General features: G+C 49.9%; 1 protein-coding gene across 1 annotated transcript in view; it reads left to right on the top strand.

The window, feature by feature from the left end:
* Positions 1-25,668, top strand: part of CORO2B (coronin 2B) — a 67,706-nt gene that overhangs the window by 19,077 nt on the left and 22,961 nt on the right. The window contains exon 3 of the mRNA XM_057725273.1: positions 20,884-21,000. Within this exon, the coding sequence (XP_057581256.1) occupies positions 20,884-21,000 (117 nt within the window). The remainder of the gene's footprint in view (positions 1-20,883; positions 21,001-25,668) is intronic.

Here is a 25,668-nt window from a genome sequence, read left to right on the forward strand (position 1 = left end):
TTAACTGGAAAGATCATCCCAAGGGTGGTTCTTTGGGTACAACGAAGAAATCCCTAACAGTTTCCTGCTAATAAAAAGATTTATAGATAACCAACTAAACACGGAACTGGATAGGGACCAAGAGGCAAAGTAGAAATGTTTAGAATCATTCATTTTTGTAGATGGATCAAAAGTGAAAAGGAACACTAAATGTAAAGAAGAATTAATACAAAGAGCTCTTATTAACAAAAAGAGAAACATCCCATGAAAAAAAAATTTGCATACCCCATATAATGAGAATTCACAAGCAAAGAATTGCAAATGTCCAATAAGCAAATGAAGACATAATCAACCCTACTAGACATCAGAGATTTGCAAATGAAAACAATGAAGTCATTTTTTTCATCTAAAAATAAGCAAATTAAAGATAGTACAACATCCTGTGCTATCAGAGGTGTGGGGAAATGGTCATCCTCTTGAGTTGCTGATGGGAATATAAATGAGTGCAGCCTTTTTGAAGGGCATTTAAAAATCCATAACAAAAGCATTTTTTTAGTGCAGTCTTGTTAACCCAGCATTTTCACTTACAGGAATTTATCTGTAAACCTCTTACGGATCCAAAAGTTGGGGATTGTTTTATATACTGTGGTACAGCCATACTATGAAATAAAATACAGCCGATAAACATGGTAATGTCAAAGAATGTTTAATGGCACAGGAAAATACTAAACTCTCCAGCTGGGTATAAAATGGAGCTGATATTTACCAGGTCATAATAATAGTTATCCCTCATCTACATTTCCCAACATTCCTTTTTCTTTTTTTTTTTAACTACTTTTTTTTTAAGTGAGGAGGGGGCTTCTGAAAAGTCAGGGGTTGGAGTTCATTCTGGGTACCCAAGAAAGTTCACACATCAGGTTCACTCTTCATTGGTTGTGGACCCACATACAGGTGAACGTCTCACCAACGTGGCGTCTCTGTTCTGTGCCTCAGTGTCTCATGTCAAAATCTGAGATAATAATGTCTATTCTGCCTCCCTCACAACAAATGGAAACTATGTCTGTATTAGTTTCTACTGCCGCCTTGCAAATTGCCCCCAAACTTTGGGTAGTTCCGGCTCAGGATCTCTCATGAGGTTGCCGTTGAGCTGTCACCTGGGGCTGCCGCCATCCGAAGGCTCAATTGCGGGAACCTGTTTCCAAGCTCACTGACATGGCTGTTGGGAGGAGGCCTTACTTTCTTACCACCCAGGCCTCTCTATAAGCTGAGTGTCCTCCCTCATGGCAGCTGGCCTCCTCTGAGTGGCGATCCAGAGAGAAGGTGAGCCCAAAGCAGAAACCACAAGCTTTCAGAGCTCTCATTGCATTCTTTAGCACCACACACTGACCCTAGTACAATGTGGGGGGGTACAGGGTGTGCACCAGGAGGTGGAGGTGGCAGGGGGCCATCTTGGAGGCTGCCTCCCACCACATGCCAGGGTTCAAGTGCTTTATAGGAACACATACTGTTCTTAGGGGCTGTGGGGGGCTGTGCATCATCTGGCAAAATTCTGATGTGGGGGAGCCCTCGAGAACCTGATGGGGGGCCCACAGGGAGAGTGAACAGGAACGGAAGTCCCCTGTTCTGCTTGTTCACTGAGTGCAGCTTGGGGAGGACTCACACCAAAAATAATAGTGATTATCCCTGAGAATAGTAGAATAACTTGATAATTTGGAGTTGGGGTATGTGTGTGTATGTGTGTACTTCTGGGGTGTTTTCAAGTTGTCTTCTCTGAGTATGGATAACGTGTGTGTGTGTGTGTGTGTGTGTGTGTGTGTGTGTGTGTGTGTGTGGCGCACGGGCTTAGTTGCTCCGTGGCATGTGGAATCTTCCCAGGGCAGGGCTCGAACCCGTGTCCCCTGCATTGGCAGGCGGATTCTTTACCACTGCGCCACCTAGGAAGTCCTAGATAACTTTTAAAATTAAAACAAAAATGCTGAAGGACAGTGAGTTCATCTGACTCTCCAAAGAAACCACAAATGATGCAGTGGCTGAGCTTCGGAAGCGAGAAGAAAAGGCACCATGAGAACAGGAAGCATCCTGGTCTAGGATGAGAGGCCTGGGAAGAGGTGGAAAGGGAACAAGAGAAACGGAGGCACTTCCAGGTTATGAGGTGGGAACCTGCCACCCATAACTGTCCGCTCCCCTCTCCACCAAATGTCCCGGTGTTGCAGGTGGAATGGTGAGAGCCAGAGCTGTGAGCTCCGTGACTCGCAAGCAGTCCCCTGCATGGCACTTGGGTCAGGTGCACTTAGTGGAAGGTGTCAGGTGCGGCCGGGGCTGAAGATGAGCTCAGGTGGAAGCGGGTGAGTGTGTAGCAGCCAGGACAAGCCAGATCCTAAGGAAAAGGTCTAAGAAGAGGTTGTAGCTTGGAGGGTAGTGAAGCAGTGCCTGGGAGGCACCATGAGTACCAGAAACCCCCAAAGAGTGGGGTGCACACTTCTGCCCTTCAGTGGTCACTGTGAAAGGGGTGTCGTTTGGAATGTCAGAACTGGAAGGAGGCTGAGATTTAGCAGAATCAGCCCCATTGTCTCATTGGTAAGAAGTAAAGACCCAGAGAAGGAAGGTGTCTTGCCAGAAGTCACACAGCACTGCAGGTGGCCAACTAGGAACAGGACTCCAGCTCCCAAGAGCTGGCAGATTTAAAAAGTGGTTGACTTTTCCCATGTGGCCTGGATGCAAAGCTAAGTGCTCACAGTGGGAGTTACAAGAAGGCAGATTTTCATCTCAATAGAAAGAAGAATTTTCTAGTGAGTGTATCACAGTAGTAAGCTACAGTTGCCTGGAAGCATTGAAGCCAAGGCAGGAGTGTGTCTCAGGAACCAGAGCCTCAGGGAGAGCTGGTGTGCTAAATTTTCTCCCATGTAGTCTAGAATTCTGGATGCAGCTGAGAGCAGCGCAGCCACCGCCCTCTGCTGGTGGAATGGCGGTAGCACAGGGAGGCTTTCCAGTTAGGAAGCAACTCTTTGGGGTCTGAAAACTCCTTGCTGACAGGACTTCAGGAGACGGTGGAGGTATAGCCCCTGCACATCTGTGCCAGAAAGGCGGGCAAGGTCAGCAGAATGCCCCACCAGTGTCTGTGATGTGGAGTGAAGCCAGTAAACCGCGTTCAGGTAACTGATGTGTGTGTGCCCTGTGTCTTCTCAGGGTGACCTTGTGGCCTCCTTCTGGATCAGGGCCTCCCTTCTGACAGGGCCGGGACTGGGGACTGACCTGGGTGCCTGGAAACTTGGGTGTGGCCCTGGGCACAGCATCATATACTATTTGCTGGTTGACCTTAAGCAAGTGGCCTCTCCTCTCTGGGCCTCACACTGATGGTGGGTGGAGGTGGGCAGGACTCTGACTGTCAGAGAGAGGCTCATGTATAGGGTCTCCTCTGTGGGACACAGCATGAACAACACCAAACTCAGTGGTGCCCAGTGACCTCTGAAGTCAAGAGTTCATAATAATATAATAATTGACCCCAGCCACCTTATTCTTCCTCTTTTTCTCCCCCCTCCACCCTTTCCACTAGTGCCCTCATGCTCTTTCCTCAGTTCTGCCTCTAGGAAAGTTCTCAAAGCTCATTTAGAATGAGTTGGCAATGACCAGCAACATCTCCCACCACTGTGCCCTCCTCGGCAGTGTCTATATGTTAAGAGCAGTAAGGTGTGGACCCAAAGGAATGAATCTCTAATGGTGGAATTTCAGCTTTTGAGTTAACTGGAGAATCAGAGTTCTTTTTATAAGGCAGCAAGATCTTATAGTCAAGAAAGAAGGAGGAAATCTTTCCCCTCCCTTTTGTGCTGGTCAAACCACAGGCTGGAAGTACAGTATTGTTCTCAGCTCCATGAGGCATACTTTAATTGGGAAATAGAGCAGAAGGTAATCTGAAGAAGGCAGCCATGATGGCAAAAATACTTCTGATCCAGCATGAATTGGAGCATTTGTATCCCCCTTCAGTCTGCTCTGGAGTTCCCCTTCCAGCGTCTTCGGTTTTTTTTTTTTGTTTTTGTTTGTTTGTTTTATTGGCTGCATTGGGTCTTCGTTGCTGCGCACAGGCTTTCTCTAGTTGCGGCGAGTGGAGGCTACTCTTCCTGTAGTGCGCGGGCTTGTCATCGTGGTGGCTTCTCTTGTTGCGGAGCACGGGTTCTAGGCACACAGGCTTCAGTAGTTGCAGCACAGGGGCCCACTAGTTGTGGATCACAGGCCCTAGAGCTCAGGCTCAGTTGTTGTGGCACACGAGCTTAGTTGCTTGGTAGCATGTAGGATCTTCCCAGCCCAGGAATCAAACCCATGTCCCCTGCATTGGCAGGTGGATTCCTAACCACTGCGAAACCAGGGACATCCCTCTAGCATCTTCTTTTTGCTTCATTGTCAGTCCTTTGTAAGTATTTCACAGTAACTGAAGGGAATCAAGCTTGTGTTAATTCCCCTTCCTCAGTGAGTTCAAGCTCTGAGTGGGCCTCAGATCTGTCCCTTCCTCTATCTCATCTTCAGAGGGAAAGCATAAACTTCTGAGGGCAGGAACAGCATCTTCTAGACACAAGCGGGCATGCCTTGATGTCTGGAAAGAACTAGGGACTTGGGGGAAGGGTGTGTAATCCTAGGTTGTAGTTTCAGTTCTGGCACTTTTTTGCTGAATGACCTTGAGCAAGTCAGTTAAGCTTTCTGAGCCTCAGTTCTCTCATCTCTAAAATTAGGGGAGTGAGTGGTGAGACTCAAGTAAGATGTTAATAAACATGTTTGTAAACCATAAAACCAAGGTCATTAATAGAATAACACACACACACATACACCCAGCACCTGTGAGGCAGCTCTCTCTGTCATCTGTAACATGAAGATTCTAACAAGTTAATACATATTTAAAGTGCTTAGAAAACACAAATATGTAGTAGGTGTTCAGTAAATGTTAGCTATCATTGCATCACCTGGAAAGAATTCACTCACTCATCCAGTTTTTTACTGAGCCCCTATTATGTGCCAGGCACTGTTGGAAGCAGTGGAGACCCAGCAGAGAACAAAACAGACAAAATTCTGGCCTTTGTGGAACCTGCATTCTAGTGGCGGAGACAGACAATTAAGTAAATCATAGAGTATAATAGAGGTAATTAATGCTAGACAGAAAAATTAATTAGGGAAGATGACATGGTGTGGGAGAATGGTGGGTAGTTACAATTTTAAATAGGGTGGTCAGGGAATCTGATTGGCTCAACACGTGAGTTAGATGTCCATCCTGGTCCAATCAGCTGAATGTATGTGTGTGGGGGGAAGGTGGGGGTGGGGAGCAAATCAGGGGATCTGATTGGCTCAGCTTGAATTAGATGTTCATTCTGATCCAGTCAGCTTGGCAGGGGGGGGGGGGGGGGGCGGGGGGGGGTGTTGGGGATGGTTAACATGCCTTCAAGCCTCGGCATCTGTGGGTGAAGGCCATAGTTAGGGAGTTATTGTGAGCTGTGGAGATACTCCAAGGGAGGACCCTGAATTCAAGTGGAACCTCTTCCTCCTCCTCCTGGCCCACCTTGGCCTTCAACTGCCTGAAGACCATTGTCTTCAGCCGTCAGGACTGAGGTGACAGAGGGTGACCACCTCTCCCCTCTCCTCCTCCTGAGCCTTCTCCTGCCTCCGTGGCTGGGTTGCCAGGTCTCCTCTACTGTCATGTCAGGAACAAATCCTGGTCTTCTGGCTCAGCGGGCCACAGGGTCTCTGCAACTACAGAAAGATGTGAGGCTGGACGTGAGGCTTCCTCCCCTTCCCAAGCAGAGATCAGGCTCCATGAAAAGCACTTGCCTCCTGGGGCCCAGCGAGGCCCAGAGCCTTGGCCAAGGAGACTGATCTCAGCCTTCTGTAACTGACAGGAGCCCTCCTTGCACCCCAAGTGCCACTGTCCCTTCCTGACTAAGGCCTGACATGCACGCGACAGCCCCAGGAGAGTTGCTCAGCACCCGTGCCACTGCTGCCAGCTCATCCTGCAACGCGGGTGGGTTAGCCCCTCGCCACCCAATCTGGGGAGACCCCCAAGCCGGGCACAGCCTAGGGCGCCACGGTGCAGTGTGGGCTCTGGAGACCAGGAAGCCCAGTTTCTATGCCCATGGGAGCCCTCTCTACCTTCCCCAACACAGAGCCCCCAGAAGGTGGCCGTGGGGCCACTGGGCAACCTGGGGTCAGCAGGTGGGACAGCCAGGGCCAGGCCCACAGGAGCAGCCCACACCATCTCCAAGGAGAGCCCCTGGACACACAGGCGCTGTGCATCCAACCCCTGGCCTTCATGGCTGCATCCCCGTGTTCAACGCAGGCCAAGCCTCACATCGCATTTATCTTTTGAGAATTAGAGTAGCCCCAGGTCACTGGAAAGATAATGAATCTGGCTAGAGGGCAGGTGGCAGCCGTACCAGGGGATGTGTTCCCCTCCCTGCCCCCACCGACAGCCCATCTCAGCTTAACAATAGGAACTCATCCCTGCCCTGGCCCTCTAGATGGGTGAGGGAGGGTGTGGGCCTTCCTGGAAATATCACCTGCTTCTCACTCACGCATTCATTCAATAAACATTTTTCAGTAGAGTGTACTATGTGCCTGATACTGTGCTAGGTGTTAGGGTTACAGCAGTGAGAAAAACACACGTAATCATGGAGTTGGTATTCAGAGGAGGAATTTCATCCCTAGGTGGCTAGCACCAAACCAGGGAGGGTCCTTGGCTGTGTTTGATGAGCGTATGGGTGGAGGTTCAACTTATCACCATAGACCAGCAGAGCTGGAAGGGCCCTGATGTTTCAGTTCTGTTTGCCAGCCACTTCTGGGCATGTGTGCAAGGTCTGGGGTGTGAAGATGGGTTACACACACGCCCAGCCTTGGAGAGCTCACCGTCAGTTAGGGGAACAGAGCCAAGAGACACTGCGCACAGGGGTGGAGGGGGAGCTCACACCCTCATTTTGCAGATGGTAATGTTAACTGATATTGATTGAGTGCTTATTTGGTGCCAGGCGCTGTGCCAAGTGCGCTTACCTTTATTGTGTCATGAGGAAGGTGAAGCCCAGGGAGGAAGGAACTTGCTCAGTCACTCATCAGCGAGAGCAGAGCCAAAACTGGACCCCGGAGCCTCAGAGCTTGGAAGTGTTGCAATAGGTTCCTTCTCCTACCAACCCCAGCCCCAGCCCCTGAGGATCACCAACGTCTGCAGATTCAGCAGGGGGAGAAGGCTTGGGAGAGGGAGGGATATCTAGGACTGGGCTGCTCATTTGCTATTTTTTTGTTTGTTTGTTTGTTTGTTTTTAGGTGGGATCTTCCTGGACCAGGGCTCGAACCCGTGTCCCCTGCATTGGCAGGCGGATTCTTAACCACTGCGCCACAAGGGAAGTCCCTCATTTGCTATTTAAAGGGAGTTTTCAAGGCCATTGTGGTCCCAGGGCCGTCGCCTTGGAATTGGTGCGGCTCTTTCTCTGGCCTCTTAGATGTCCCTGATGGAGCAAGGCTGAGGGTCTGAGCCAGAGGTCCCCTGCTCTGCCCAGGCATTTCACAGCTTCCATGTGGGCGGTGGCAACCCAGGGCTGAGTCTTTGTGGTGTCTAAGCAAGGAAGATGGTGGGCATTGGGCCTTGGCAGAGTCAGCATGCTCTTGATGGATGGTGGGTTCGCTCCGTGGATAATCCCAGAGAGCCAAGGCAGAGGAGTGGCCAAGCCCATGGCAGTGTGGATGATGCCCTGTGACCACTCCCACTGCTGGCAAAAGTAGCATCTGTGCAACTGGCAGCATGTGATTGAGGAATCATTTGATCTTGAATATAGACTTGACATTGTGTTTGTGGTCAGAGGGCATAAGAAGCATGTCTTAAACTTCTTAGGTTTCACTCTGCTGAGAAACCTCCATGATTATCTCACTTAAGATGAAGGTACTGATAATCTCTTGGGGAAGGCAACCAACAACCATGAAACAAAGCAAACAACACAAGGCAGTGCTAAATTAAGAAGCAGGGCAGCATCATGGTTAAGCCTAGAGCGCCACAGAAGGCTCCACACCGTGTAGATTGGACCCCCTTGAGTTGTGCAGTGTACAACCAATGCAACTGTACAGGGGACCTGATTAGGTCCACAGTTTATGGCATCATTAATTCATTCAACAAAAATTTGCTGAGAGCCGACCATCAGTTAGGCATGATTCCAGATGCTGGGGTTACAGCAGAGAACTAGACCAAGCACCACCCCTCATGTAGCTTACATTCTAATTCAGAAGTCACACAGACTGAAGCTTGAGTCCTAGCCTTACGTTGTGTTAATTAATTTCAGTGAGCTTCAGTTTCCTCATCTGTAAAACGGGACAAGTGATATGTACTTCGTATGGTGATCATGGTAGATAATTGAAATAACACTCGGTTTCAGGCCTCACATGTAGAAGGCTTTCAGTGAATGATTGCCAGCCTTATCGCAAGTGGTAGATTATGGGGAGGAAGGCTTGTGAAAGCTGAAGGAAAGGGAGATCACAAGATAATGAGAAGTGAGACAAGATGTCTTAGCAGCAACAGGAGTCAGGGTGGCTCTGGAGAGTTGGTTAAGGCTTTCAGAGGCTCAGAGACCCAGGTGCTTCCAAGGAGGAGTGTCGTGAGGAAGGTGGGGAGCGGGAGTGAGGCTCTCGTGGGCCAGTGGGGAGCATCCTGGTTTGGGGACCATATTTTCCCAATCTGAGGGTTAGGACACATGATCTGGCAAAGAAGTTCTGTGTTTCTTCTAGATGTGAGAAGCAGTCTGAGAAAAAAATGTGGTCATCAAAATTTGGGATTGAGGGAGATTTCAGTATTTTATAAGCACCTGAGACACAGCATTTAAAATTGAGACATATGACCCCAACAGAGTTGAGCAAACTGGCTGGTAAGGTTGGGGGAGGGTAGGGAACAGAGTGTGTGGGTCCCTCAAAGGCCAAGCAGATAAGCTGGATCTGATGAGTTAGGGACCAGGGCGCTGACTCAGTCAGGATTCCTGGTTGCTAGCAATAGACCAAGGTTCCTTGGCCTTGCTGGGCAGAAGCAGAGTTGGGGCCTTTACAGATCCAAGGGGCAGGGGGCAGTGCAGAATCAGACTTGGAACACAAGTGAGCACCAAATCAGTTCCTGAGGGCCAGGGGAAGTTAAATCAGTCCTTGGCTATCCCGGGTGGGAGGGTCTGATTGGCCAAGCCCGGCCACATGTCCCTTCTTGGCCAGCAGACGACCCCGGGTCAGAGGAACCCCAGTTCAGCTCTCATGATGGACGGTAAGGCACTGCATCCCATCAGTACAGCACACAGCAGGAGATTCCCCCAAATCAGGAAGGATGCCCAGCTGCCAAATTCCTACAAATGGTTACAATGCAAGTGTTCTGGAGGAGATGCACAATGCAAGTGATCATTATAGACTGCCAAAGTCACGCTGGGGTTTGGGAAGAGGCAAGCTTGAAGGGGAGCAGTTGAGAGAGTACTGGAGTGCTGCCCCCAGCCTGGGGGCGTGGGCACAGCAGGCCTGGAGAGGAAGGGGCAAATGTGAAGGCATTTGGGAGGATTAAGCTATCCGAGGCCTTTGGAGATCTGCTCTGAGTGCAGAGAGGTACCAGGGTCTCAGAGGCTTAGCAAACAGCTGTCAGAGCTCTAGGGGGTCACATGGCCCCAGGCGGACATTCAGACTTCATCTCATTTCCCACTATGATCACCGAGGATGGCTGGACTCAGGAGGAATGCAGGGGCAGTGAGTGATTAGCACTGTCTGCTGTAGAGCATGAAGCGCGAGGGGTGGCAAGTGTACCCTGTGTTTGTTCTCTCTGTCCCTCTGGAATGTCTCTACTCTTCAAAGGGAGATACTGAGACACAGAGACTTGTCCCAGGCCACCCAGCCAGTGAGCAGCAGAGCTGAGATGAGCGCTGGTCCCCTGACTCCTGGGCTGCTGACCTGTCCCCCTGGAACAGAGCTTTAGTGATGCTCCCCAAAGCCCAGGTGGGCTCGCCAAAAATAATGGCCCCCAATGAGTTTCCTTTCACTCTGCAGGAGAAGTAAGTATGTGAGGAAGTTGCAGGAAGGGCTTTAAGCAAGAGGGTCCACCTTTCTCTCCTTCTTCCCTGGGCCACCCAGCAAATGGAAAGAGGGGTTTTTATCCTCTTGGCTCTCTGGCAAGGGAGAAGGGCAGGGGTGGTGTTGACAGCCTCAAGATGGTGCAAGCACTCTCTTTTTCTTTTGCGTTTCTGCCGCAACCAGAAGTTTGCTTTTCTACTCATTGTAAAACAAACAAATTAAGGCTTTCCTCACAATTTGCATAGATGCTGTTATGTATTTTTTGCCAATTCTTTCACATTTCCAACAGCTATGGATTTTGGCTCACTCCTCTCCTTCCCCACCGTGGGAAACTGGGAGATAATGGGGGAACTGGGATGTGAGGGACTCTCCTTCTCTCTATGGTCCCCAGCCCGCCAGCGAGTTCCTGAACTGTCTGATCTGGGCCTTCTTCTGCGGCCTTTCTCTCTACTTACGTGGCTTTCCCAAATACTCCCAAGCCTTTGCAGGTGCTGGTCCTTCTGTGTCTTAAGCATCCCACATGCCGTCCCTGGCTATGTGGTATCAATCCATCGGGTCTTCCACACCTCTTCTGGGAAGGCTTTCTGGATTTCAGAGCCTCAAGTACTTGTCCCTCTCCTGTGTTCTCACAGCCCCGGCATTTCCCCCACCAAAGTGCAGCCCACCCTGTGTGTTGTCCAGCTCTTTGTCTGTCTCCCCAGGAGACTGTGAGCAGCCAGGGCTAGAAACCCACAGCCCCTGGACACCCCATCAAAAACGCATCCCATGCAGATTCATCAGGCACATTAAGTTTGGAGTTTTCTATTGTCTTTATGTGTTTTAGCACAGGGTTTTGTTAAAAAGGGGCCAGTAATTAGGAAACTGCAGGGGACAGCATGAGCTCTGAGGTCCCAGGCAGCCCCCTCCCCAACACACACACACACACACACACACACACACCCGTTACTCAACTTTGTATACCATCCTCAAGGAGTCTTTTGTCTCTTCTCCTGGGGCCTGCAAAAGGACACTGCCTAGGGCTAAGGACAAAGGTGGCCCCATCACCTCTTCTTCCTGGAGCCTGGGAAAACTGGTTCATCTCCAAGTGCTCAAATACCAGGAGAAACAGAATTCCTTACAGCTTTTTCCCAAACAAAGCTTCCCCATCCCCCAGGGGACCTGTTCCCACCCTCCCCCTCAGCACACACGCACGCATACACGCACACATACACACTAGGGATTTTGACTGGAAAAACCAGCAAACACTTTCCAGCATGAAAAACACAAAGATAAAGGACTCAGGGATAAAAATCAAAACAGGAAGTCATGAAATTGGGAGGCTTCCTGAGGTCTCGCCTTGAACTTGTGTCTGACTGGGTGACTGACTTTAGAGCATCACAACCTTTGTTACACATACTGCCCTTTGACTGGGAATCTACCCCAAAGCTCAGCCCCAGATCTAGAATTTCTCAAGGTCAGAAGAGCAGGATCCAGAATTCTCTCCCGGCATGGGCAAGGTAGAGAGATTTGTCTGCTCCCTGGGTGATATTTTCTGGGTGACGAGAACGGTCATGCACAAGAAGGGAAGGGAGTCTGGGCTGAGGGACCAGCATAAGCAAAGACTCAGAGGTAGGAAACAGGGTGACAGTCACTCACCCAGCTGGAGTTCTTGCTATGAGCTGGGCAATGAATGATGCTCTGAAGATGCCTGGGCCAAGGTCACCGTCTTCGTGGTGCTCACAGCCTGGTGGCAGGGATGAGCCGGGAACCAAAGGTCGTCTAGGTGGTGGGAACATTGGAGGTAGGGGTGTGTGTATAGTTGTGTGTGTGGCATGTGCAGTGGGGTGGGCGATTGTGTCAAAGCAGGGTCAGGCTGGGACCACAATAGCTCTGATGTCTCAGAAGGACTTTGGCTTTTAAAGTCAAGATAGTAGGGAACCATTGAAAATTTCAGAGTGGAAGAGTTATTGCAGCAGAGCTGTACTCTAGAAAAAGTAGGCAACGGTATGTATGATGGATTGGAGAGAATTGCAGAGGGCAGACGCGAGAGGCAAGGGGACAAATCAGTGGACCCACTTCAGAAATCCCACAGGACAGTCCTGTGAGCTCTAGCATGAATAAAGCCCTCCACCCAAAATAGATCCAGAGGACTGCCCGGAAGTCTAAAAACCCAAGAGTGTCCACCTCTGGGCCAAACGGCTTTCTCTAAAAGGCTCCTGTAAACATGTACATAGATGACCCACAAGGAGAAATGGACTGTGTCCTCCTTAGAAGGCTCCCGTTTATTATATATATGTTATTTCAGATGAACGGGCTGAAGACAGCAGGGCCCTGATGTGTGGGACGTGAGCCCAGTAGGTTCTGATTGGGATGGAGGGAGGGAAGGAGTGCGGTCAGAGGCCTGGGTAGGAGTGGCGTGGAGAGGAGCTTGTCTGGAGGGAGGTATAAATGTGTCAGCGTGCGTGCCTGTGTGTGCTGGTGTGTTGGGGACAGTTGCTGGCAGATTGGGCACACCCTGGGGTGGCAGCACCCACACTGTGGACAAAGGGCACGCAATGTTTAGGAACATGAAACACCCCTCTCACCCCTGCTGAGAAGGCCGCAGCAGCGCCCAGAGCTCCGGAGCTGCACAAACTCGTTCTGATGTCCCTGCCACATGGGGTGACCTGGAGCAAGTTTCCTCGAGTCACCCCTTCCCTGGGCAGTAATAATTAGGTAACAAATGTGTAAGTGCTTTGTGAAGGGTCAAGAGCTGTGAGCTGGAGGGTGAGGCCTCCTTCACACCCAGGAGGCTTGGACAAAGGGGGCCTGACTTTGCCCAGGGCTTTGGGGGTTTTTTGTTGTTTTTTAAGTATTTATTCACTATTTATTTATTTAGGCTGCACCAGGTCTTAGTTGCAGCATGCATGTGAGATCTAGTTCCCCGACCAGGGGTCGAACCCCGGCCCCCTCCATTGGGAGCACAGAGTCTTACCCATCGGACCATCAGGGACGTCCCTGCCCAGGGCTTTGGAGAGAAGGACTACAGGGCCCATTTGATAATAACTCTCTCATTTCATGTCAACGTCCATGCAGAAGAGAGAAGACGGGAGGCAGCGCACGTGGATGGTCTAGGATGCGTGGGGCAGCATGTGGAGGAGGGAGTGTGACGGGGGTGGGCGTGGGAGATCTCAAAACATCTCTCACACGGAAGCTTTGGGGTTCCACCGTTAGCTCACCCACCTCCTGGGTCAGGGTTATCCATTGCCCTTGGGCCTCTTTTAAATTGTACATCAGGTGATGTGGCTGTTTATCTTCCTGTTTGCTTTATCTGAGGCTGCATTAAACGTGCAGTACTGTGTTTTGATTTCTCACCCCACCCCCTGCAGCCACTTCGAGTAACACTGACAGTCTGTGCCCCGTCCTAGCATGAAGGGTGCAGGTGCTTCCCTGAGGCCCCTGCAGAATACGGAGGCTTTAGGGTGGTGGTTCCCAAACCTCCCTGCCTGATGGAATCACTTGGAAATCTTTAAAAAAATACTGATCTCTGGCTCACCACCCCCAGCCACTGTGATGAAAGTGACATGGGGTACCCACCTGGGCACTGGGATTTTTAAAACTTCCCCGGTGATTCTAAAACAAAAGCAAAGTTTGAGAACCTCAAACTTTGTGGGGAGGGGGAGACAGACGGGGGAGAGGGAGGGTCTTCAGGAGCAAGTATGAGGGTCTTCACAACTGAGTAGCCTGCCAGCCGCTTCTGAGAACCGTATGAGAAATTCTGAGGTCCTTCTCCTGAGTTACAACTTTCCCCCTAATTTATCAAGTTTCTCACCTACATTCTGAAATAGGAAGGCAGCATAGCCGAGGTGGCTCAGAGCCAGACAGCACCCAGTGCAAATTGCAACTCCTCCCGGCCCAGCTGCATCACCTTCAGCAAATCATGGCCCAGAGCTCAGTTTTCTCATCTGTGAAATGGTTTGTTACAGGAGGGCCGTAAGGATTTAATAAAACGTTTTTAAAAATTTTATTTTATATTGAAGCATAGTTGATTAACACTGTTGTGTTAATTCAGGTGTGCAGCAAAGTGATTCAGTCATACGTATACGTGTATCTATTCTTTTTCAAATTATTTTCCCATTTAGGCTATTACAGAATTTTGAGCAGAGTTCCCTGTGCTATACACTAGGTCCTTGTTGGATTTAATAAAACTTTGTTTCAAGACTTAATAAAATAATGTATACACATTGCTGAGCACAAGGCACTTTCGGAGCACTTCTCAAATGGTCCTTTACCACCATCATTATCTTTCCCGTTATCATTAGTGTTGCCATCTGTGACTTGGTGTGCATCCCTACCTTCTGTCCTGGTATGCCGGAAGCAAGGCCCTGCAGTTGCAGGTGTGCCTGGCTTCATACAGTAAAAAGGACAGCCACGAAGAAGCAGAAAGGGCATTAGCCCAGGGTCTAGGAATCTGGGAAGCCCAGAGAGGCCAAGGGCCATGTTCAAGGTCATTCGGCTGATGAAGTGAACTGGGGCTGGGCCTAGAAACCCTGCCTCCTGCTCAGTCTGTTCTTTCTGCCTCACTAAGCTGATTCTCCAGGTAAGAAAACATTTTGCTTCTGTGTACAAAACTCAGCTTTGCAGCCATGGGAAATTCTAGGAAGCTGAAGCTGCAATGCAGGTTGTTTTGAAAATATTTCGTCCTCGGTCAGTTCACTGGGTTCAGATAAAGCCTGGACTGAGGCCCAGGGCACCCGCTGCTCCCCTGGCAGCCTGCTGGCTGAGCCACACCCTCCAAGGCAGGGCCCGGCCTGCCCGCATGCACACACACACACACACACACATTGAAACCTATTTTCAATTAGTTATATAATTTTATTCAATTTCAAGGATCTTATGTTCCCCTAAACTATCTGTGTCGTAATAAGGAAGTAAAGAAGCCTGTACAGGCAGACACATTTGTGTTCTACAAAAGCTTCTGAAACATGTAAATCTGGTCGACACCAGTCTGCATCTCATTTCTTTAAGAACCTGTTTGACCGAAACCGGAAAGGAATAGTTTTCAGTCAGAACTATGGTGATCACCTCCCACTTGGGGTACCAAAAACAAAAACAAAACAAAACAAGAAACTATGGTGAGTGTGTTTGTGTGTGTTTTAAATAACATCTATATCTTTAATAGAAATTATAAGTGTTCATTGTGGAAGAATTAGAAACCACTTATATCCAACTAGCCAGAGGTTGCCACGATTAACTTTTGATGTATTTTCTTACAGACTGTGTATTTTTTTTTAATAGCTAGGGCTCATTTTGAGTATATAACTTGATTCTGACTGTTTCACTTACCATTAGAACTTGAGCAATTCCCATACCATTAAATGTTTTTTTAAAATATGATTTAAATTACCTCGTCACATTCCCTTATATTGGTGTCCTGTGATTCGTTTTGGCAGTGCCACTTTGTTGAGCATTTTTTATTGTTCCCTATTATAAATAGCATGGCATTGAGTGTCTTCCTGTGCTTCCCTGTTGATTTCTCTGGGACAAATTCCCAAAGCAGAGCTATTGGTCAAAGGCTATGAACCTTCTAAAAGTCTTTGAGACCCTGTCAAATGGATCTGCGGGCAAATTGCTTTGCTTCGCACTCCCCCACACCCTGTAGAGCAGGGGTCCAGTACCGATCCTCAGCCTGCTGGGAACCTGGCCACGCAGCAGGAGGCGAGCAGTGGGCGAGCCAGCGACGCTTCATCTGCCGCTCCCCATCGCTCCCCATCGCTCCCACTACCGCCTGAATCAGTCCCCCCACCCCAACACCGGCCAGAAAGGTTGGGGACCGCTGCTGTAGAGAGACCGTGTCCTAGCACCCCCCAGCTCTGTCTTTTGGCAGCTCAGCTGTGTTTGAGATGCAGCCTGATGTCCAGCACTGGTCTCCTCCTTGAGAAGCCTCGGGGCACAAAACAGCTGCCATCCAACATTTGCCACTGAAAGTCTCTCCCAGCGAAGGTGGGTTGGATTTGTCCTGTGAGGCCTCCAGGGTAAGGCCCGTCCTAACAGCGTGAAGATCTGCCTAGTGATTATAGATGCTGTGTAACAGGCATCCCCACCCCACCCTGTGCAGCAAGGTCTCTGCCCCAGCTCTGTTGAGGCTCAAGCTCTCTTTGAGGTTCAAACACCAGATGGCAGATTAGACCCTAGGACCCCTGAGAACCCTACCACTAGGACAATCCTGTGAGCTGACCATCTCAACAGTGATTCTAAAGTTATGAAACAGTGAAAAACCTTGACTCCACTCCTGAGAAGCTCTTTACACATCTTTTTTCTCAGATGTCAGGTGGGGTTGTTATGAGGATTAAATTTGATGGTATCTGTAAATCAATATAAATTTGATTATATTAATATATTAATAACAGCTATTAGTTTTGGCATGACCACAAGTATGAGAAGGCAGTATTGGGTAGCAGTTAAGAACCAGATCAGGTTTGGCTCTAGTCACACCCCTATCCAGAAAGTAGAACAGAAAACAGAGGCATTTGGAGGGTCTGCGGAGAGGATTGTTCACATTTTTTTAAATTTCAGAAAAAAAAAAATTTCAGAACAAGCTTCCTTTAGAGCACCTGATACACGCATTTTGTTTGTTCTTTAATTTTTGTGTCTATCAGAGCAGTAATTGTGCAGAGTTCATGAAGTCTAATAGTATTGCAAGGCCTATAGCACTACGACGGAGGTACTGGGGTAGGCTTATTCTGGCTCATGAGAGCTTATTGTTAAATTTTTAGGAGTTTTGCAAGCCAGTGTGTTTTGTTTTTTTTTTAAGCTCTTTATTGGAATGTAATTGCTTTACACTATTGTACCAGCTTTTGAGGTACACCAAAGTGAATCAGCTATATTTATACGTATATCCCCATGTCTCCTCCCTCCCATGACTCCCTCCCACCCTCCTTGTCCTGGTCCTCTAAGGCATCACCCATCATCGAGTTGATCTCCCTTTATTATACAGCAACTTCCCACTAGCTATCTATTTTACAGTTGGTAGTGTAAATAAGTCTATGCTACTCTCTCACTTCGTCCCAGCTTCCCCTTCGCCCCCCCCGCCCCCCCAACTCCATGTCCTCCAGTCCACTCTCTGCATCTGCATACTTTTTCTTGCCCTGTCACTGGTTTCATCAGTATCTTTTTTTTTTTTTTTAATTCTGTATATGTGAGTTAGCGTACCTTATTTGTTTTTCTCTTTCTGGCTTACTTCACTCTGTATGACAGACTCTAGGTCTAGCCACCTCATTACATATAGCTCGATTTCGTTCCTTTTTATGGCTGTGTAATACTCCATTGCAAGCCAGTTTTTAAACATGACCATTATTAAAAATTAAATTATGCAACTTTCAATTAAATGAATTATGTGAAAAACAGAGGTACTAACGTTAAAAACATACTCCTTCCTAATTATTTTGCTACTATCTGGTGTGCTGCTGTGAGTCTCGACTCTACTTTTGGTGATATCACCTTGGTAGCTTGACATTAGGCATGGTGGGCATTTGCCACTGAAATTGGCGAATGTTTCAAACCGTGGCCTTGTTTTCCCCTGGAAAACCCGTTGTTAAACATTTACCAGTACTCCAGGGCCTGTACCCTCGATCCCTATCCTACTTTGCTACACCCCTTATTTCCTGCTCCTTAAAGGTAGCTGCTTCCAATGTTTTGAGCTATTTCTTTTTGTACTTTTCCCCATATTTCTTAATTACATACTTTCACTGCTATGTCTTAATTTTTTAAATCTTAGACATTGTCTATTGACTTCCTATTATGGGAGGTGAGGATCTGGCTCTCTACCAACTCTGTCTCCCTGCTTAACTGTACACACACATTTTCCTACCTCTGCCTTCCCAGTATATTATAGCACATCTCATGTTTAAATAAATTTTCAGGGTTTACATTATTACCACGATGTAAATATTGTACATAAGTCATTATCACTATGATTGTATTAGCTTTCTTATACAACTCTTTTCCTGTGGTTAATAATTGCATTTTAAAATGTGCTTGATTTTTCTATAAAACTGTGATTTTCAAGCATTTTTTCTTAGCAATGAATCATGTCTTTCAAACAAAATTTTGGGAATTCTCTGGCAGTCCAGTGGTTTAGGATTCGGCACTTTCACGGCTATGAGCCCAGGTTCTACCCCTGGTCGGGGAGCTAAGTTCCTGCAAGCTGCACAGTGCAGCCAAAAAAAAAAAAATTTTTTTATGTGAACCCTGCTATATAAAACAGGAAAATCAGAGCTGCCAGGTTGAAAGGAGGTCCCTCCCTCTGAGGGTGCTGTATTCAGCCAAGTAGGTTGTGCATTTCAGAACTCTGGGGGTCACCATTCACATGAACAACAATGTGATGCAATCATGAAAATCATCATTACCCACCCCTTTGGGGAAGGCATCCGTTGTGTAAAGAGAGGTCCACCTGGAAGCATACACTGCTTTGGGATCATGCTCTACTTATTCCCTTCCCAGTGCAGGGCCCTGACCTCTCCCCGTTCTGAATACATTCCAGTGATGTGGCTTCACCTGTCCCTCCAGGACATCACCTGCAGGCTGCTAACCAGAAGCTGCTGCAAGCTAATAGCCACCTGTTGACTGGTCCAGTGGCCCTCAGATATGCCTGGGTGCCAAAAGCTGAATGCAGACAACTTTACCAGGGACCACTCAGGGCAGCCTTGGGATCAGGTGTAAGGAGAGGAGGCTCTGTCAGAGGCATGTGATCTGTGGAGGCAGACAATGCAGGGTCTGTCTGCCTGTGGACCTCAGAGCTGGAGGAGGGGAGCTGGCCATCAAAAGGCAATAGGGTTCAGCTCAGCTTTGAGGGTCACCCCTATGTGGGAATCCTAGCTTTGCTTTCAGCTGGGTAACCTTGGGTAAGTTGCTTGACCTTTCTGGGCCTTAATTTCCTCATGGCTAATTCCCAGGATTTTGTGAGAGTTAAAGAAGCGACTCTGTAACCCTAATAAATCCCAGGGCCACATGTGGCTCAGTCTCTGCTCAGAGTCTCAATGAAAGAAACATAGTCCAACAGCCTAAAATATAGAAAAAGATATTTCAATTTGAATTGCAGCCCTCATAGAATGTCAAAGGGGGTCCCATTCTTTACTGGGAGCAACATTCCCCAAATCCTTTTCTTCCATTTTCTGACTTCCCCCAGTGTGCAGTATCAGTGAAGTTCTTCTGAGTACAACCTTTTTCCTCTTTCTCTGCCTCATTCCTCACCCTCTACACCACTGCCATTGTCTCTAGGTCTGCTTGGCAAGAAGTGGGTGGGGAAGAGGTCATGGAAGGACCCACACTCTGAAATAACTCTTGCCCATCACAATGGTGAAGTATAAGGCACGTGTAGCAGGGGCTTTGCAGAAACTGATTGTCTTCCTTCTTATTCCGTTGAGGAACCTAAAGGAGGGTGAGGTTTGACCTGCCTAAGGCGCCTCTGACCACCTAACCACTATTAGCAGGTGAGCAGTGACTGGAAAAACCCTATTTCCTCCACACCCCGAAAAGCTAATATTAAAAAGACGTGGGACTGGAGGCACAGTCTCTGCCTGCAATTTCCCCTCCCTTCCCTGCTGCTTTTATAGCTACTGAGCATGGAACTACCCCTAGCCCCCACACCCCTTGTTGCATCTTTTGTGGACTTCATCTCCCACCACCCGCCCCCCACAGGATGTCTTTCAAGTCATGTACTGAGCACCTACTATGTGCCAGGCTTGTAAGGAACTGGAGATTCAGAGACAGGGACGCCTGTCCTAAGTTGCTCATAGACAGATAGAAACAGACTGCAATTCTGCATGATGGTGCCTATAATAGAGGGAAGCACAGAATGCCCTGAGCTCACAGAGGAGTTCTTAATCCATTGAGGCATCAAGGATGACTTCCTGGAGGAGGTGCCATCTGACCCGTGTGATGATAACTAGTATCCTGTATTGAGCATTCACTGTGATGATAAGCTCCACACTAAGTACTTTGCTAAATAAGCACGTTAATTAATTTAATCTTCACAACAGTACTGTTGAGGAACCTCTCTCATGACAGCTGTGCTCTCAAACGTCCCAGCTGATTTTATATCCATGTATCTGAAAATAAAGTTGCTGAAGCCGCTAAAAAAAGAAAGAAAAGAAAAAACGAAATGAGGAAACCGAGGCTCAGAGAAGTTCATTGACTTTCCAAAGGCCCGCAAGCTAAAAAGTGGCAGAGCTGTGATTCAAACACAGGCCTGTGTGGCTCCGAAGACTATGCTTTCAGCCACAGGGCACTGGGTACAGGTGTTTAAGATGCACACTGAACAAGCACGCCGCATCTGGGAATGGCACTGTTCACATCCCAGGCAGAATAACATATGAGAGTGTGTGGGTGGACCCCGAGAGTCAGGCCTCTCCACTGATTCCTGGAGCAGCAGGAAAGAGCCTCCTCTTGATCCGAACATGGCTGTGTCCCCTCCCCAGAGAGGCAGTGGGGAGTACAGGCACATGGCCCAGTACCTGCCAGGGCTGCTGCCCACCGGGCTTTGGTCATTCGGGTGGAGAGTTACATCTTAACTTTCAACACTTTTACTTGAGGAGGGGGCACCTTTCTCTAAGTTGCACACAGGTGTCGTGTGGATGCGCACGGCCCCACCCACCACCCTGCTGTGGGACCCTCCCACCACCATTCGGTGTTGGGAGGATGCAGCCACAGAGCAATATGGCCCAGCCGGATGCAGGGACCCAAAGACACTGGCGGACCCTCAAGCACCTTCTGGTCCAGAATAGATGCCCAGGATAAGGGCTTTTCTTTCATATCACCCCAGGGCCATCAAACTAATTCCCTTCTCTCTCTCTCTCTCTCTCTCTCTCTCTCTCTCTCTCTCTCTATCTCATATCTTGGCAGACGGGCAGGATTGAACCCAACTACCCCAAGGTCTGTGGTCACCAGGGCAACGTGCTGGACATCAAGTGGAACCCCTTCATCGACAACATCATTGCCTCATGCTCGGAGGACACATCGGTGAGCAGGAGGGGTACTCCCTGGGGAGGGTGGGTACATGGAAGCTCCTCCCTGCTTCCTCCCGAGGCCCTCCTCCCTAAATTCCCTCCTCCCTTCCTTGCCCTTCTCCTGTACTGCTGGTCATCCCTCCAGCTAGCTTCAGGATGGGGAGTTAGGAAGAGGACAGAGGAAATTAATCCATGGACTGTTTAGCAGGTCTTGTGCCTTTAGCGTGATTTCACTTGGAGGTGTTGACTTTGTAGGTGAGAATCAGAACAAAAAGATTAAGTGTGTGATATGGCACTTGTCTGTGGTCTTAAAAGGAGAGGATAGGAAGAGGAATATGGACAAGCAGGAAGGGGGAGAAAGGAAGAAATGGGTGAGCATGGGGAAAAGAGGCCCTGTTCTTGCAGGCTGGGCAAATGTACCATCTGCTTTTGAACTCTGTGAGCCACGGATTCAGGAAGGACACCAGGCTGAGAATTGTCATGACTTGTCCAAGGACCCACAAAGGTGGCCCAGAATTTGAACACCATGTTTCCCACCACTGAATGGGGAGAGAGAAGAAATAGGAGGGAACAGAGAGGAGATGGAGGGAGGGAAGAGAGAACAAGTGGGAGGGATGAGGAGATGGAGGGAAGAAAAGAGGCAGAGAGTTTGGAGAGGGGAAAAAAAGAATCCAGGGAGAGTAAAATGTGAAGCTGCTGTCTGGCTACCCTTTCCCCGGCTCTACTGACTTTCGCACGTGAAGGTAGGGTCAGGTGTTGGCAGCAGTCGCCATGTTTGTGGAGAGATGTCCCATGCCTTTCCTCAGTTGTCCTTAAGCAATGTCAACACACCAGCCTGGAAGCAAGAGGGGATTTCAGAGCCTCAGCTGCACTGCTGAGGAGGGGCTGCTCCAGCCCCTGGTGTCCCAGGTGAAGGAAGACCAGCCTTTCAATCAGGCCACAAGCATCTCTCTAGTGCTCACTGGCAGAGCCTGGGTGCAGGTCATAGACTCCCAGGATATTGGAACTAGAAGGAACTTTGGAGCTCATATCTCCTGTCTTTCCAGACTGGCCCGAGAGCTCCTAAGAGCAGAGGTCATGGCCTTTTTGTTCTGAATCCCAGGCATCCAGCATAGAGCCTAGTACCTAGTAGGTATTCAGTGGGCTGGATGCCTGGATGCCTGGTTGCATGGATGGATGGATGGACAGAGATGGCTAGATAAATGGATTTTTGGATGGGTGACTACATTGATGGATAGATAATTGAATGGATAGATAATAGGCTGATAGATGTATGGAAGGAAAGATGATGGATGAACAGAGGACTGGATGAAGGTGAATGGATGATAGATTGATTGGAAAGCTAAACGAATGCATGAGGGAATGAATATAGTCCGACTAATGAATTATCCAAAGAAAAAGATTCACAGTAAATACTCCCCATTGGTTAATAAATCAGGGGCAGGGAGGAGGTCAGCTGGCACAGTACCTAGTGTAAGGGAGTGGTGGGGAGGGGCTAAGAGAGTGGGATGGGCTTGACCAGCTCCTGAAGGTCAAAGCCCTGAGTCAACCCAAGAGGATTCCTGAGAGTAGCAGCATCAAGGGCAGGACCCATGTGAACAGGGATGAAAAGAACTTGTGATGGGCACAGTCTATCAGGTTTGGTTACTTTCTTCAGCAAAATGGAGACAGTGACCAGGGGTCAGAGCACAGACAGGCCAGAGGATGAGCGCAAGGTGATGGAGCCCAGGACAGGGAAGGAAGCCAGAGGACCACAAGGACACTGGTTGCCTCCTGGGCTGGGAAGAAGGCAGCTGGAGCTGGCAGAGGCTGGAGATCTCCGTGGTCCGTGCAGGTCAGGCCTGGGCCCAGTGGGAGAGAGGACAGGTGGAGGTGCTACCCATCATTCTTCCCTGGGTGCAGGGAGCCCAAGAAGGAGTGTCGGCCACCACAGCTGACACTGTTCCTGCCTGTGCTGAGGTGTTGAGCTGGGCTGGACACTCTGTGTGCCGTTAGCCTTCATAGCTACTCTGTGCAACAGGCACTGCCACCCCACGCTGAGGGCTGGGGTCAGGTCACGGAACTAGGGAGTAGAGGACTGCTGACCCCAAAGCCCGTGTTCTTCCTGATCTATGAAGTCTCGTGATGACACGAGTCCACAGAGAGTCCAGGCTGGAAGCCTCAGGCCCCTCCGTGTGTCTCATATCTTACCGGGGATCCAGCTGGGAAGGCGTAGGGCAGTGTCCATCTTGATGTGGCGGGGACGGGTTAGGCTGGGCTCTCGGAGTTGCTGGCTGTCCTGGCTTCACCTCAGGTCTGAACTTCTTCCTGAATTAGGGCAAGGGTGGGAGGGGCCCCTGCCCTGATGGTCCTGCCCGGTTCTAGCTCAGCACCTTATTTCACCTGAGTCAGGTGCCGCGTGCTCCAGGACCCCAGCTAGTAAGCCAGACATCCATGCTATGTGCTCAAAAAAAGCACAGGGCCCAGCCCCAACCACACGAGCCAAGCGGCTCCCTTCAGTTTCACACACACTGGACCAGAGTGTACCTGCCCTGGTTGCTGGGCTTCAATGTCAGGTCGACCGTGGACTCTGCTGGACCTGGGGTTGAATCTCAGCTTCACCCTTTACTAGCTGGGTGACCAAGGGCGTGTTACCTACCCTCTCTGAGCCTCAGTGTTGCGAAAGTCCTCTTTTTACAGCAGTAATACTGGTACATCCCTTAGGCAGCTTCTATGAGGGTGAGAGGAGGTCTGTGCCTAGCACTATGCCTGCTGGTCTCAGGATGCAGAGTGAGGTCGTTGCATCCACAGAAAGTCAAACAGAGAGCTGTTTGCACAGGGAGGAGAGAGGGGTTACTTTTGGCCGAGGTGCCGGCAGGGTAGAGGGTGTTAGAGGGCTGAATAGACCCTGGAGAAGCAGGACTTTGACAGCAGAGGAAATGTTCTCGGAGGCCCAGGAAGAGGACATAGGCAAAGGCCTGGAGGGAGTGTGTCTTGGTCCACTTGGGCTGCTGTAACAAAGTACCACAGACTGAGTGGCTTTTAAACAGCAGAAATGTATTACTCACGGTTCTGGAGGCTGGAAGTCTGAGATCGGTGTACACCGTGGCCAAGTAAGGGCCCTTTTCTCATTGTGTCCTCATGTAGTGGAAGGAGCAGAGCTCTGTGGGGTCTTTTTCATAAGTGCACTAATGCCATTCATGAGGGCCCCACCTTCATGACCTATCGCCCTTCCCCCAAAAGCCCCACCTCCTAATACCATCAGCTTTGGGGGTTAGGATTTCAACATGAATTTGGGGGCTACACAAACATTCAGACCGTAGCGGAGTTCATATGATGTGCTTGGAAGACGGGGTCATCTGGTGTGACTGGAGTCCTGGGGTGGTGACCGGGTTGGGGAAGTGGGGAGTGGGCAGGAGGGGAGGCGGTGAAGGCAGGTTGGGAGCAGAGAGAGAAGGCTTGGGACACCAGGGTGACCAGCTGAACTTTGAAGTGAGACTTGTGCTCCTCAAGCCATCCGGACGTGAGCCAGGACGCCACGTGTGCAGTGTCGAGACACTGCACACTCTGGGGGGTCAGGGAAGGGGCCGGAGGGGTCCCAGTGGCTTTGTGGAGGAAGTGGACCCCAAGCCACCTCCTGGGCAAGTGGGAATGTGGGCAGGTGCTGGCATGCGGCTCAGCAGAGAGGAGGGGAATCCCAGGAGAGGGGTGGGGCTTGTGTGTGTGTCGGGGGCAGGGAGGTGGAGGGGGTGTAAAGAGAAAGGACACTGGGCTTGGGGCACAGGGAGAGAGGGGTTGGCCTAGGGCTGCTGACCTGGAGAGAAGGGGATTGAGTCTCCAGGCTGGAGAGGAGCAAAGCTCTCGCTCTGGCTTCCAGTCCAGCTGCCCAGAAGCAGCAGCTCAGAGCCCCTGCTTTGCCCCTCAGGTCTCCACCCCTCCCCGGCCTCAGGGCCGAGGATCTTGGCACTGGAGTCAACAGCTGCACGCCCCCCCCCCCCAAGCTGGAACCAAACCCTTTCTAGAAAAGGGCACACGGAGGGCCCATGGGAAGCCCACGCGCAAGGTCACACAGGGAGTCCCGTCTCAGACAGGGCTGGAATCCAGGTCTCCTGACTCCCAGCTGGCACCCTGAGCACCTATCCACAGCCCTAGTTAAGTGAGGAAACTGAGGCTCAGAGCCTGGAAGGGCTGACCGTTCAGATCTATCCAACACTTAGTATTTCCATCTCAGCGTGCTCTCTGTGCAAAGCCCTTGCAGGGCGCTGAGGGCACACGGAGTGGGGCATCCTCTCCCGCGTCCTGGGAGGGAGGGGCTGTAAAGGCAGAGGACCAGCAGCCCCCAAGGCGGGATGAGGAGGCCGGCCAGCGCTGTCAGAACCTCTCTGACTGACCTTCCCGCCTCTGCCAAAGCCCTGATCCACAGGCAGGCCTCCTGCAACCCCCTCCAGACCACATGGTCAACTTACTGCGCATCAGACCTGACATCCAGAACGAAGGTTAAGAGGTCAGTCCGCACACCTACTGTGTGCCAGGCACAGCGCTACACACCAGGGCTGGGGAGGGAACCAGCCCGTAGGGACCCAGAGAGATGCCGGTCGCAGCAGGCCAGGCCCACGTCTCCCGGCAGGCCCTGCACGCCCACTGCCACCCCTCCCCTCCCCTCTGCTTGTCTCACCACGTTCATAAGACACTGGAAGGCTCC

The sequence above is a fragment of the Hippopotamus amphibius genome, chromosome 2, assembly GCF_030028045.1.
Source record: "Hippopotamus amphibius kiboko isolate mHipAmp2 chromosome 2, mHipAmp2.hap2, whole genome shotgun sequence".
NCBI classification, from domain to species: Eukaryota; Metazoa; Chordata; class Mammalia; order Artiodactyla; family Hippopotamidae; genus Hippopotamus; species Hippopotamus amphibius.